Genomic DNA, 14,780 nt, shown 5'->3' on the forward strand with positions numbered 1-14,780 from the left:
CGAGGGCCGGCGATCGTGCGGCACGTTGAGGCGCGCCGGGTCTCGGGGTGACGTAACGACGATACTATTCACCGCAGTTGGACAATGCGCTTGTTAAAAACCACGCGAACCTAACCGAGCGTGTACGTGCCGGGAGGAGGGACGATCGGACGGCAGGAACAAGGGATCGTTTTCGTTTGGATTCGTTTCGTTGCGAGGAGCACGTAACCGCAAAACCGCTCCGAGACGACCAGTATCGCGTCGCGGGGGACATGGTCCGTCCTCCTCGCGAGCGCGGGGCCCTGTTCGTCCTGATTTGTCGGGGCTTCGCAAGGAAAGGACTCCGACTCCGAGTCCGACGACGACGGGAGGACGAGAAGACGGTGGGGCAGACTCTCTCGCGTGACGCAACCGCGCGTAACGGGCTCGTCTATCTGCATTGGCTTAAGGAACGATCTCATTTCGTCCGGCTCTCTTCACGAGCGAGTCCTGCGGCCTCGGGGCTCCGCGCCGCAAGGAGATGCAGGAGCCTGTCATCGGATAAATAGATCTAGAAAGCCGCGACGATTACCTCTGCGGTCCTGCCGTAAGAAGCCGACGGCGGCCAAAGGGAGCGCTCGCGCGGAACAAAGGACGCGGACGGGAACGGGAGTAGCCAGCACCGTCGTCTCTCTTTTCGACCGAGGCTCTCGCGTAGAAGACAAAACAAAACGTCCCGTCTAAAATTGGAGTAAGCATGATGCCGGGGACTGAAAGGCGATGCGCGATGTCTTCCGGCGAAAGTCGACCTTACGATTCGATGACGCTGATGTTTAATTCACGAGGATTCAGGCGGCGTTTTCGCACACGAATACATTGCTGATATAACGCTCATCGTGAGTCACAAATAATCGCAAGAATAAATTGAGATGAATGATGGATGCTTTAATGGGGGGGGGGAGGGGAGGGGAGAGGGGCGGGGGGAGTCATTAGTCAATGTTGTTCAACATTGCAAATTAGGAGGCGTTGGCGGCGCTCGAGACAGCGGCTACTTGTGTTTGGAATTTTCGTTCCTCGTCGATCGTGACTTGCAGCTCTCGGGATCCTGGCGAGGAGAGCGTCTCGCTGAGAGTTCGTTGTGCTTCCTTTTTCTTCTCTCGATCGCGGAGTCGATCGTCTTTGTCCGCGACTATTCGCGTACCATCACACGAGTCCCGTCGTAACGGGGAAGACGGCGCGGAAATTATTCACCGCATGTGTAATTATGATAAATTAGTACAATGAATATTAATCAATTTCGATTCGTTCGTCTCTCGTCCTTGCGCGATGCATTATCTCAGCGCATTATCTATTCGCGCGGCCTGCGCGGAGCGATTCAGATGAATATCATACCGGTTATCCTCCACATGAGAAGCACGAGGATGCCGCAGATTTGGCTGGACACGAAGAAGTGATGCGCAGGTGTTTGCCACGCGAGCGCGGCCAGCAATACGTGTATTCCTGCGTAGATCGCGACGACTATCAGGCACGAGACGAGAGTCGACGCCCTCCGCGACTTCAGGTCGCTCATCAATCTCCTCGCGATCGAGTTCTTCGCGTTGCTCAGCGCCTTCGACACTCGAGCGACCAGCGACCTCGTGGGCGGGAATATTTCCCGCCGACGGGATATCGTTACCGCCGCGATGGAGGACGACTCGACCTCTCCCGCGATCAGCGACCTGCCTTCGATCCTCGCAATCTCCGTCCTTGCCGACAACTCGACGATCTTCAACGTTTTCTGCGATAGGAGGACGACGTCGGCTTCGGGGATCCTCGGCACGGAAGTGACCTTAACCAGAGCGATCTTGGCGGAGGATGTCGTCTCGGGTATCGCTTCGCCATCCTTTGAGGTGTCGAGAGTTACGTCCGGTCTGAAGGACCGTGGATTGTATTTCGGGGATTTCAGCGGCGACGTCGGGATCAACCGTTGCTGCGGCGATCTCTCCTCCGTCGCCATAGCGTCGCTATTGGTGTCATAGAATTTTTCACGGTGCTGACGATGGTGATGTCGATGATGATGTCGGTAGTGAGTCTTCAGTCGTGGATTGCACGGTCCCGGGCAGACCGACTGCGTTCGACAGGCGTGTCGAGGATTCATCATCTTCGATCCTCTCGGACTGGATCCACTGAACGTGCGATGGAAACGCTGATGAATAAATCGACGTGGAGGCTCGCGATGAAAATTGCACGAAGAGAAACTCGGCGAGGTCATGCCTCAGAACGCTACGACCCTTGGTCGGGTTTGTGCTCTAAGCGGCTGAGCGATAAATTAGCCGGTAGCTGCCGTTTTTACGCCGCGTGAGAGTGAGAGAAAAAATTCGCCATTGACGTCACGATCTGGCCGCAGAAATAGCCGACGTTCTTTCCCGAGGTGCGTAAATCACGAGAGGCGCGAGAGTACATCGCGTGCGATCGCTCGAGGACGTACATTGCGGCCGGGTGAAAGCTCTCTGCCGGGAACGACCAAACGCGGGACGAGGATCACGTTGCTTTCCGTGTGCTGCGGCAAGCGGGAAATCCAACGCGGCGGCTTCGGCATCGACATCAACGTCGACTCGGAGGCGCGTCCGCTCGGCGCGTGCGCCCTGACGCTCATCGAGGTGTTGAAAAGTCAGCGCGTACGATCGGGGTTCAGAGATCGCCGATGAGACTCGAGGAGCCTGCGGAAGGTTCTCTCTCGATCTAAGCGGACGTAAAATTGTATTATACTGATAATGTATCATATTACGCAGTACAAAAGAATACGACAAAGTTTATAGATGCAATGGAGAAGGATCTTGGATACTATGTGATTGACACCTCACATTGGAACAGGGTTTACCCTGATTATGTCATGCTACGGATCACTAGAAGAGGTTACGCGCGTCATGATGTAAGTCGAGACTCGCTCTCGCTTGTCATTTTTGTATTTGCAGTCAGTGAAGCTCGCTAATGGATGTACTAGAGCGCGGTTGTAAAATCAATCACCTGAATTTAGGTCAGATTGCTTTTATTTGATCTTATTGGTTGATGATATTCTTGGGATTTGATTTTATTTCGGCATAATTGATATTAAAGTATCCTTTCGTGGTGAGAATACAATTTGTGAAAAAAGAATTGCAAATATTTTGTGAATTTGTAAGAAAGAATCAGTTTCCTCTGCGATTAAGATCTTTTAATATGTTGAAATTTACACCAAAATAAAGGACAGGAATGTTTTTATAACTGTTCATATGTAGGTTTCGAGGATGTAAAATATTTCTTTGAAAGACTCGGTTCTTTTTCTTTCTTGCGCGGAAAGAGAGATTTCAACTTGCGCAACGAAATGCCGACCAGATAAAAACTCAATAACGAAAATAGAAATATAATTTGAATAATACGAATTATACAGATCCAAGTTTAAATCACAAGAAAAAAGTTCGATTCAGAACTGGAAATTAAATTTAGGACCGAATTTGATTTGGAATTTGGATTATCGTGGTTATTTGCGAAAGGATATAGGACTTACTTTATACCAGTTATATTATAATCATTTACACACATAGTGAGGCATTTAAAGCATTATACAATGATTGAAAGCCTTCCTTATGTTTGTAAATATAAACTTTAGATAGTAACGTTACTGTTACTCGTCTGAACACGCTTCGTTTCATGACATAATAGATCAAATTTTCAGAATGATGCAGAAAAGTATAGTATATATGTAAGTTATAAAAAATCACTCTTTAATAAATCATACATACAGACGTCACTTCGGAAAATGTGAAATGCTGTTTTCAAACCTATAAACATTTTTTTAACCTAAATACGGAGACCATTAGATGCGTCTAAAATATTTGAATATTACAAAGATTCTTAATCATTAAATATATAGACAACTTTGCAGAAAAATTAAATTAATTTAATTTAATTGCAACATTGAATTAATTTAAAATCAAAAATTTTTTTTACATAAAATATTTTTTTACTCTTTAAAGTAATTTGAGAGTCATTTTGTCATGTTTCGTTTAACCTGTTTTGACGTTAGCCAGAATATTATATCAACAAGATTATATAGTTTTATTCAAGAAACTATTATCTAGTCTTAAAAAGTATAACTTTAGAAAAGTATTTGGTGATAATATTTGTCACTGCGTACCATTTATAATTAAAAAAAACAGATCGTAATCATTATCTTTAACAGTTTCGGAGCAGTCCATTTATAAGTTAAGTTATTACTTAAATTTAAAGCTACATTTCACTTTGTATATAGTAAATAAAATAGTAGTATATAAAGATTGCATAGTGTAAACTTTTGCTTATATTTGTAAAACACCAAATTATATAGGGAAATATATAAATATAAGTGGAAAATATGTTGTTGTGTGTAAGTGAAACGAAAGTAATAAAATGGTAAATGAACATTATATCAGTAGTTTTATTAATTGATACATGAGTACCATTTTGTATAATATTGTGTGTATAATATTACACTATAAAGTAAGTGTAATATTATATGTAAAATATAAAATAAATTTGCGAATAATTTGGATATAATATGTTCTTATGGCATAAACTAATTACACAAAAGTAATAATCATGGGAGAAATGTTTAATACACAGGTTTCGTGCAACGTATAATTATTGCAATATCGCCGCAAATTGATTTTACGTGGTTTTCAACACAGAATTCAATCAATGCTTTAAAATCTGACGTTTTACCTTCTACATAATATCTCTTGTGCCAATTTGTTTCATTCCTTAAACCTGCATATGGATATTTGTAAAAAGATACTTGTTTTTGTTTAGACTTTAACGTATTAAAAACTTTATCAAAATTACAGGTTGAAAATAAATGAATAAAGGGCCTATAAGAGCTGAACTTTGAAAAATTGTGCGCTTATAATATGAAGAAAAATGTAGTTCCTTATATTATAATGAAGTATAATATAATTAACACATATGCAAATGTTCCGCTTCCACATTAGATTCTTTTGAAAGCATAATTATTTTTGTTGCAATATTACTTCACCAGTATAAAGCGAATTGTCGCGACAATTGATGTGAGATTTATGCAGATCAGTAGTTATGGTAAAATATACTCTTCAAATTTGTTAGTTATCAATGCTCACGGTAAATTCTGTACGAACATGTCAGAATTCAAGACTGGACGCACTCCTCTTTTTTCATTTATTATTCTTGATTGAATCTTGGAGCCTTTATATGAATTATATTTGGTCCAGAGAGAAATAGGGAGAGTTTCCTTATGAGTCGATCGATCACATTTATGTTCGTTAACTATCACGTCTACTATTAGTGCTACAATCTTTATTAATTCCTTGGTTACTAATGACAGAAATAACACCGAAGAGAAAAGTGGCCCAAACTATTGATAACGGAAATATCTGTGCATTCTAGAAAAAAAGGGGAAACATACTAATAATAAAATGGAGTAATTGGAACAGGATATTATACTTTATGTTTTCGGAGTCGCCGAGTTCAAATCCGAGGTTAAAATTGAGCCGAATAATTTTTTGAATTTTCGGTCCAGCCATTTTGAATATTAAATCCGCCATTTTGAATTTCGCAATTTCGACCTCGGATCTGAATTCAACGATCCCAAAAAGCATAAAAATGTAGTGTCCTGTTCCAATCGTTCCATTATAGGTATTTTATTTTATTTTGAAGTTCGCTGATATTTCTGTCATCAACAGTTTGGGCCACTTTCCTTTTCGCAGATATTTCCGTCGTTAACAGCTAAGAAATTAACAATTGACGAGTTACTTCTCAATCCTGGTTGGGAAGTAACTCGTTACTTGTAATGAAGTTACAGTTACAGTTACTTTTTTTAGTAATTATAACTTAACTTTGTTCCATTTTTTGTCTGTAACTGTAACTTAACTTAGTTATATTTATTTGGTAATTAGTAACTAATTTAATAGTTACTTTAATAGTTACTTCATATATTTCAAACCTAAGTTTCTGATAGTACCACAGATGTCTATACTATAGACATCTGTGGATGGCATGATGACGCTACGTGCGATGCTCGATATCCAATAAGCATTAGTTATTCTAGCTGCGTTCGGAAAGTGTGCTATTGCGCCATTTATCTTTATCATTCATTAGATGTAAAACAAGGGTAAAATGACGCAATAGCGCTGATAGTCTCCTCTTCGAACGCAATTTGTATTCCTTTCAAAAAATTATATTCCTACTGGACATTTCCGTCGCGCGTCGCCAATCCTTAGTCGTTAACATAACGTGCGTTTAGCGTGAAGTACACTGCGTGATTCCAGCGTGGTTATTTAAAAATTGAAGCAATGGGTAAGACATCGCAATCATTAGAAAAGGATTTTAAAATGCCATGGCCAGCATATGCGGAAGTATTCGAAGTATTATTCATTATTCAATATATTTATAATAAAGTAACATTGTAATATAAAAGTAATAACATTTTATATTCATAATAAAGTATAATTAACTAAGGTATAATTTAAATTAATTTGAAATTAATACACAATTACGAAATTTAAAATAATATTTATTATAGAAAAGTAACTAAAAACTAACGACTCGTTACTTTTTAAGTAACTGTAACTGTAATATGTTACTTTTGAAAGTCAATAACTTGTAACTGTAACTAGTTACTTTTTCAGTGAAGAAAACTGTAATTGTAACTAGTTACTTTTACGAAGTAACTTTCCCAACCCTGCAATTGACCATCGTTAAAATCTCCTGTATATGTGCCTTTTCGCAGACGAATGTTCCCGACCTGCCGAGTATCCTTTAGCGGGCTTAAGACTGAGGGCCGTTACTCCGTGCTGATGGACATCGTGCCGCTCGACAACAAGAGATACCGATACGCCTATCATCGTAGCTGCTGGCTGGTGGCCGGCAAAGCGGACCCGCCGGCACCCGCACGACTTTACACACACCCGGACTCTCCTTTTACCGGCGAGCAGTTAAGAAAACAGATTGTTTCCTTCGAGAAGGTGAAACTGACCAACAACGACATGGACAAGCACGGTCAGGTAAGAGAACACCGTCGCATCCGGCGCTCTTATTCGTATCGCGGATTTCAATGTGTGCTGCTCTTATGATTACTTCGACACAGATATATGTTCTTGAAGAGTAAAACGGGAGACAGGACCAAATGAATTGCGATATTTCTAACGAGAAGAATATCACGGTAAGAGTATGGTCGTATTTATGAATCAGTATCGACTTATCCTTCGATTACCGGGATGATTCAATGAGACGCATGCGGGATTGGGAGAGTTGCAAGTAGGGTTGCCAGATTTGTAAGTTGGTAGGCAAGGGCGGCTGAAAATTTTGGTGAACAAAAAAAGATCTTCAGAGGGAAGAGTGGAATACGTCCCTCATCTTTCCGAACATTAGTTTCCAAATACATTATATAGAATGTTCGGGATCTTTTATAGAAATGAAAAATTGTGAAGATTAATTAGATCAAACTGAGAAGAAAAATCAAGTACCATTTTGCAAAAATCGCAATAGTTATTAATGATTGAAAATGATTACATCTAGAGGCTTTTTAATTGATAACTTGAAAATTTGCGTACTTATTTGCAAAATGATAAAGGACATTTTTGTTCAGAATGACCTAATCTACAATTATATAACGGCTATTGTGTCTAGCGACAGATATGAGGATATTGAATTTTGAATCCTAAATCTTGAATCTGTTTCCTAGATATAATTGTAGGTCATTCTGAACAAAGAAATTTACCTTTATCATTTTGCGAGTAAGTATTCAAATTTTCAAGTTATCATATATATATTATTAAAAAGGTTATATCATTAAAAAGGTTCTTAGATGTGATCATTTCCAATCATTAATGATAACAATAATAATAACTATTGCGATTTTTGCAAAATTGTACTTGATTTTTCTTCTCAGTTTGATCTGATTAATCTTCACACTTTTTCCTTTTCCAAAAGATCTCGGACACCCTGTATATTATAAATTTCACAATATATATTTTACGCATATGTATACAGAGTGTTTAAAAAAAAGTTCAGGACTTTAAGGGTAAATAGTATTCACAACATGTAGGAAGAAAATTCTAATAAACATGGATTGAAAAATTAATATTATTTGTACAATTATTTATTTTAATTAAAGCGAGTCACTTACTCGCTTCTGGTGCTTTTGTGTTCTCTGATGTAACGTGCCTATGTCGATAAAGAGGAAGTACCGTGCTTTAAAGAAATCCTTAAAATAAAGTCTCTTCGCTCTTGCTCGGAATGTAAACACGGAATGTAAACAAACATTTATTTTCTCTCCATTTATACACACGTTTCATCAAGCAATTGTTAGTATCCTTGTGAACAATGAACAGTTGCAGAGAGCTATCACAAAGTTTGCACAATATAGTAAAAGTGACGTATTGCATTTCATGCATGGCCGTGCATTAGAAGCGAATAAGCGACATGGTTTAATTAAAATAAATTGTTCATAACTCTGGCAATATTAATTTTTCGACTTATGTTTATTAGGATATTTTTCTCCATTTTATACTTTTAAAGTACTATACTTTTAAAGGTTTGAACTTTTTTTTTAAACACCGTGCATATTATTGATAAAAATATGCTCAAAAGTACTATATATTAATACTTTGGGATAAATTATTGCACATACTTTGCACATACTTTTATCTGTATTGCGATTAAAAAGAGCTCCTTGGAGATGAGGTAGGGAAGGACAAACAACATCTGTGGCAGGACACGAAAGTTTTGGCTAGAAAGGACATTGCTTCCCAGAGGAGGGCATCCGGCAGGTTTAGAAAGAAGTAACAAAGAGAAAATACACCGGTGCGAGTTTTGACGGAAAATCTATTAGATGTTCCGCATTTTTCACTCGCAAGCGGGAGCGTGCGAGTAAAGCGGCGATCTCGGTGCAATCTCCGTCCCGAAGGATAATTTCGCAGCGTTGAATTTTCCTCGGCCCGCGGCCCGCGTGCGCTCAAATTGTCGGCGATAAGACGCTTCATGCATCTCAGCCATTACGTCACTTCTGTAATTTGTGCCTGCCTTTCAACGGATGCGTAATTCCCGGTCCGCGAGGCTCGTATCTTCCCTTTATTTTGGAGTTTAGCGCACAATAGCCGTCAGAGGCAAAACGCCGGGCTCGACATCGGACATGCTACCGTTGTTACGTGGCGCAGGAGTCTACTTCCTCCTTTCGCGTTTGATCACTTCTCGAGGATGCCGAACGCGAACGTAGCGCTGTTGGCGCGACTCTATGTCTGGGTTTCAAACGGGGCTCGCGAGGTGTTCGTTCATTTGATTTCGACGTTTCTCCTTCTCTCTCTTCTCTTTTTCACGCCTTCCATAATATCCTGCCGTAATATCTTCGAGTCGAGATCGTCGAGTCGAGAAGTCGGATCGGGTCGGGTCGTCGTAAACGCGTCTCAATCTCAATGAAAATCGCACAGATAGTTTCCTCTTTCGCTCTCGCGGGCGGTGACGTGCCGAAGAACTGTCACCTCCGTAAATTCGACGGCAACGTGAATAAGCAACGTGCTTGGAAGAACGGCTAGCACCGACGACGACGACACGGCCGATGCTCGCGCAGTGTCGTTTTTCATGCCCTCATATCAATTCCCTCGGCCTTTTCTCGCCACGGGATCGTTGACGAGTCCTCGAGCGCGCGCCGAAAATGGCCTCGTAAAATGAATGCGCCGAGACATCAGCATGAGGCTGCGAGCGTGGGTCTGGTTATCATCGGCACGAGTCGTTAATCGTGGGCGTCGAAGCTGCCAGGAACGTGATATTCCCCGTCTCCGCCATTGTCGTCGCTCGCGTCCTCATCGTCATCGTCGTCACAGTCGTTGTCGTCGGCCGATCGATGACAAGCCAATCTTTCCCAATCGTTTCGACCGTTCGCGTCAGAATATCTTTACCTCCACTTTCGGATAATGTCGACGCGCAACGAGACTTCGGCTTTAACCCTTAAAGACCACCACGGGTGAAATTTCACTCCATGCGAGTTTTGTTTTCATCTTATTAAAAAACGTAACTGCGGCAACATTAATTTTACGAGTATTTTCTTGCGCCATCAGTAGTGGCAACATTATTATAAACCAGAACGACTTTCCCATGATAAAAATTGGGGTGATATTTGATGACAATTTTCGAAGGTTAATTCCGGCACAAAATCGACGATCCAAACTTCGACGGAGGGTACACCTCCGTAATTGGAGAGAGTATTTTTCTTCTTCATTTTTATTAATGTCCATCCACTTAGCCGCTTACGTATCCACCTACCATAAATCACTTAAGGGAAAAGCACGAGCGAGCCCGAGGGGGACGAAAATTTCGCGTGAAAGCGCCGATATGGTCGATCGGCTGTAATTTCGAGCATTTACGCGCAAAGCTGCCACGCCGATAAGCCGCGACGTAGAGAAGAAAATTTGAGACCGCGCGAGCCGACTCGGCAATAAAACGCCGTCTCCTTTCCCGATAAAGAGGCATCATAAGCGCGAGTCGCTGCGCGATAATGAAAAGTTGAAGTTCATGGGAAGGAGGCGGAGTAACGCGCCGCGAGGCCGGTAGAAATCAGGAACTTCGCGCCGGCGGTGAGAGGGGGAGAGGAAGGGAGATGTTAATTGGCAGCTTTCTCGTGTAAGGCGAACACAGTTCTTGACGTTAGTTTTATAATTATTTCAAGTCAACTCGAGGAGTGCGCGCGCGCGTGTAAATTCGACGCGTGTCCTGAAAATGTGTGCGTGTACCTGCGGAAGAAATCACGTTCTTGTATTTCTCACCCGGTCGCGTACCCCTAAAATATGGTGACGGAACAGTCGTAGAGTTTCATAAGGCCATTGCGTTATCTCATCGATGGAATTGTAATTCCGCGGTTCGTATATCGGAATGCATCGCGAATCACCGTCGCAGTCATCGTATACCGCGATAACGCATCTCTCTTTCTCTCTCTCTCTCTCTCTCTCTCTCTCTCTCTCTCTATGGATGTTGTGACACAGCCGGAAAATGGCGCAAAACTCCGGACAGCGCAGCTTAATTCATGAATAATACACGTTGATCGACTCACGTCGATTCCGCGTCTCCCCGTCGACGTGTCTTCCTGCTTATTAACGTGGGAACTCGAAACCGCACGGCGAATAAATGCGCGAATTTACGGCGCGATTCTCGTCTTTATCGCGAGATTGGCGATAAACGCGCGAAACTTAATATTTCGCTATCTCCCTCGCCGGTGTGAGCCGTTGTAAACGCTCAATAAAAGTTAATCCTCAGCCCGTGTGAAGTATCCCTTTTATTCCTTAATTGGAAGCACGCGTTTCACGCGCGTCCAGGACGACCGGCGCGAGAGGAGATCGTTACTACTAAATCCAAGATATATTAATTTCCGCAGTGACAATGACGACTCGGGATTTACGGCGCCCGTTGGCAGTGGCGCAATGCTGACGAAATAGCAGCGTTACTTGACAGACCGTTATACGCGCGGGTCCTTTCGTTCCCCGCGCACCGTCGCGAGACAGCGGGTTTTCGAGCTTGCAAAATCGCACAATTTATTTACACGAAGAAGAAATCGATTCCAACGGGGAAACATATATTTCTTCCTCACGACACGCGTCGTAAAGATGCGGTAATCGCGCAATCGCGTCATCCTTCTTCTTCCTTCCTTAAGCCCCATCAACTCTCGACAATCGATACCTAACGATTAACATCTCGACACTTTTATCGGAGGGTAAAGGATCGACTCGCCTCCTCCTGACGAGGCCCTATCATCCCGTTCAAATGCGCCCGTCATCGGACATTCTGCACGCACGGTACCATCAGGGGGTTAATCCTCGAACGCGCCGCGGCGATCCGCCACCCTTGGTGTCCAGAAAATATCGCGGCCCGCGGGGGCCCGTCGTGACCGTAAAAAGTGGAACTCTATGAGGACAGAAAGAAGGAATAGAAGGAGAGAGAGAGAGAGAGAGAGAGAGAGACAGAGAGAGAGAGAGGGAGGGAGGGAGGGAGGGAGGGAGGGAGGGAGGGAGGGAGGGAGGGGGAAGAGAGAGAGAGAGAGGGAGAGAGAGAGAGAGAGAGAGAGAGAGAGAGAGAGAGAGAGAGAGAGAGAGAGAGAGAGAGAGAGAGAGAGAGAGAGAGAGAGAGAGAGAGAGAGAGAGAGAAAGAGAGAGAGAGAGAGAGAAAGAGAGAGAGTGAGCGAACGGAGCTCGCATCGGGAGGGTGGAGCAGGCTTACCGGCTTCATTGGGTGGAAGGGAGGGGGGGACCTCTAGCTTGGGAGCATGCCCATAATGTTGCGGGCATTATAGGCGGTCCGCGGCCGGTGTCGTAGGTGGTGTATAGTAGGTAGTACGACGGCGTGCCTATAAGCTAATAAATTGAACGGATGTTTGCCTCGAGCTTTTGTCATGATGATCACGAGTAGCCCACGCCTGCCCCGTCGAGCACCTTTTGAATCTCTTTCTTTCTTTCTTTCTCTCTCGAGACCACGGCTGTTCCTGCTTGTGCTTGCTTGCCTGCCCCTCGCACGCGTTTTCTTCCCGAGAACGCGACGACGACGACGACGACGAGGACGACGATGACGACGACGACGAGAGGATGCGTGTGTATGCACGCGTGAATACGTTTCGGAGCGGCTTCTTCGTTCCGTTCTTCCCTTTTAACTTTTTCTTTTCGTCAAGAGGATACATCGTGGAAACGATGCTCGTGATGGGCGAGTCTCTGGTCCTTTTGTCTTGCCTTGCGCGTAAATTTCTCTTTTCTTTATCTCTTTTCAATTTCCTTCTTGTTTCTCCGTCCGTCCGTTCGTTCGTTTATTCGCCGCGCACGCGATTCACTCGTACGAAAGTGGTTATCGTTGCAATTGCGCCACTCGAGCGCTACCAGAGAGCGAGCGCGCATGCGCGCGCGGGCGCTTCTGCCAACTCGTGTTTAATTCCGCTTGGGGGAATTCGCGATTAACACTCCGCGAAACGCTTTGCAAAAGTCCAGGGTCTCGGTAAACACGCATATTTGGTTGCAAATGCGCCCGTTACTCCTTTCATTCGTTTCTTTGCTGAACAGAGAGGGAAAGAGAGGGGGGAGGGGAGAGGGCTTGGCAATCTGCGCGCGCAACAAAATATGAAGTTAATTGTACGTTTTGTACGTATATCAGAGCGTGTAACATTTAAACGCGAGCTTGTTCTAAAGAGGTATATACGAGTTTTCGCCCGGTTTCGACTCAATTGAAGCTTTACACAGACATAAATGCCCGTTACCTTTAATTGCGATATAAGTCTTGATATCGCAATCCGCGTTCTTAATGTCCGTTCACTGATATCGCCGCGGTTGAAGGCGGTCGCACAGCGCGCGCTTGAGATATAATTCCACCGCGCTCCGCGCTCATCGGGAGCGGATGTAAAAGCCGCACAAATGTGAACTACTGACAGAGATCCGCGTAATACGTAACAAGCAGATCCGCGGATGCTAAATGAGGAAATTGAAATTCTGCCGTTCTCCCTCTCGACGATATCGATTCGCGAAACGACCGAGCGGGTCGTTCGTTTTCAAGACGACCCTTAAAACGTCATAAACGATTTGCGCGAAACACATCGGTCGGAAATCACTTTTAAGTGCATTTGGCCTCTCTCTCTCTCTCTCTTCTTCTTCTTCTTTTTCATTCTACGCAAAAAACGAAGATCGCTTTCGGGGATCGAGCGTGATTTCGTGACGAGGAACTCGTGCTCCTTTCCGGTTGTACCGGCAATTGCCAAACACTCTGTACACGCGCAGAGAAACACTGGCGAGGAACAGACACACCGGTTGAAAGCGGTCGAGCCGGGAGAACCACGCAACGCCAGTCAACTCAACTCGACGACTCGAGTGGTAGGGAACATTCCTTCGCTACGGCCACTATTTCATCGTTTCGTATGACGCGATATTATAAGACCCCCGCCTGCGACTCGGCTACTACATGGTGGTCCAAAAGCGGGCATCCACCTGCCGTGCGCGCGCGCGTTATCTCCTTAAGCTTCTCCCAATTTTTTACTTCTGCTTGACGACGGAATTCCAAATCGCCGAACACTGCGAACGAAATTTATATTCGGTTTCTTGTTACCGTTTGTACTCTCGAGCATTCCGTTGCTGGTAGCACATCGCTATTGTTATTAATATTACTCTCACGGCGTAATATTTATCCGCAGAACCGCGAATTGGCTCAAAGCTCGTTCGTTTACTCTCGTTGTTTGAAGAAGCAAAATTTGAAAAAGACGAATCTGAGTGCATATCTCTTTTTATTTATTATTTCCACTTGGGATCGAGATTTAAGATTTCGAACGCGCGCGCTTCGATTCTTCATCGAGAGCTGCTCGTCGAAGTGGCTGCTCTGCCGTTTCCTAGCGCTCAGCTTTGAAGAAACCGGTACTTCTCCGAGCGCTGAAAAGAAGTTACTGCAGCGGAGATGTAAAGTTAATCTCCTTGAAATATCACGGACGTAAGGATTTGCCGTAATTACCGGTTGCACGGTAAACATGCGGATAAAATGCGCATGGACAACGTTGATCGACAGGTGGGAAAAAGTAGCGGCGCGATTGTCCTATTACTCGTTTCTCTCGACAACTCGCATTCGGCTTCTCTTTCTCTCTCTCTCTCTCTCTCTCTCTCTCTCTCTCTCTCTCTCTCTCTCTCCCCCTCTCTCTCTCTCTCTCTCTCTCCCTCCCTCTCTCTCTCTCTCTCTCTCTCTCTCTTTCTTTCTTTCCTCCCTCCTTTTTCTTCGCTCTCTTTCGTGGCATTTAAATTTTGCCACCGAGAGAAAGGAATTTTCGAACGGTGGAATTTTTACTGGAAGCT

The 14,780-nt window shown here is 43.9% G+C and overlaps 2 protein-coding genes across 2 annotated transcripts in view; one reads left to right on the forward strand and one right to left on the reverse strand.

Annotated features, from left to right (window-relative positions):
- LOC105187926 (T-box transcription factor TBX20) overlaps nt 1-14,780 on the forward strand; it is a 97,003-nt gene that overhangs the window by 40,367 nt on the left and 41,856 nt on the right. Inside the window, exon 3 of the mRNA XM_011149080.3 lies at nt 6,716-6,989. Coding sequence (XP_011147382.1) covers nt 6,716-6,989 — 274 coding nt within the window. The remainder of the gene's footprint in view (nt 1-6,715; nt 6,990-14,780) is intronic.
- Nucleotides 1,752-2,665, reverse strand: LOC112589348 (uncharacterized). The gene is made up of 2 exons (XM_025302273.1): nt 2,426-2,665; nt 1,752-2,123 (listed from the first exon to the last, which is right to left on the reverse strand). Exons 1-2 carry the CDS (start codon nt 2,591-2,593, stop codon nt 1,983-1,985), a joined length of 309 nt encoding a protein of 102 aa, XP_025158058.1. The 5' UTR covers nt 2,594-2,665; the 3' UTR covers nt 1,752-1,982.

Source organism: Harpegnathos saltator, unplaced genomic scaffold (genome assembly GCF_003227715.2).
Source record: "Harpegnathos saltator strain DR-91 unplaced genomic scaffold, Hsal_v8.6 scaffold483, whole genome shotgun sequence".
Classification (NCBI taxonomy): Eukaryota; Metazoa; Arthropoda; class Insecta; order Hymenoptera; family Formicidae; genus Harpegnathos; species Harpegnathos saltator.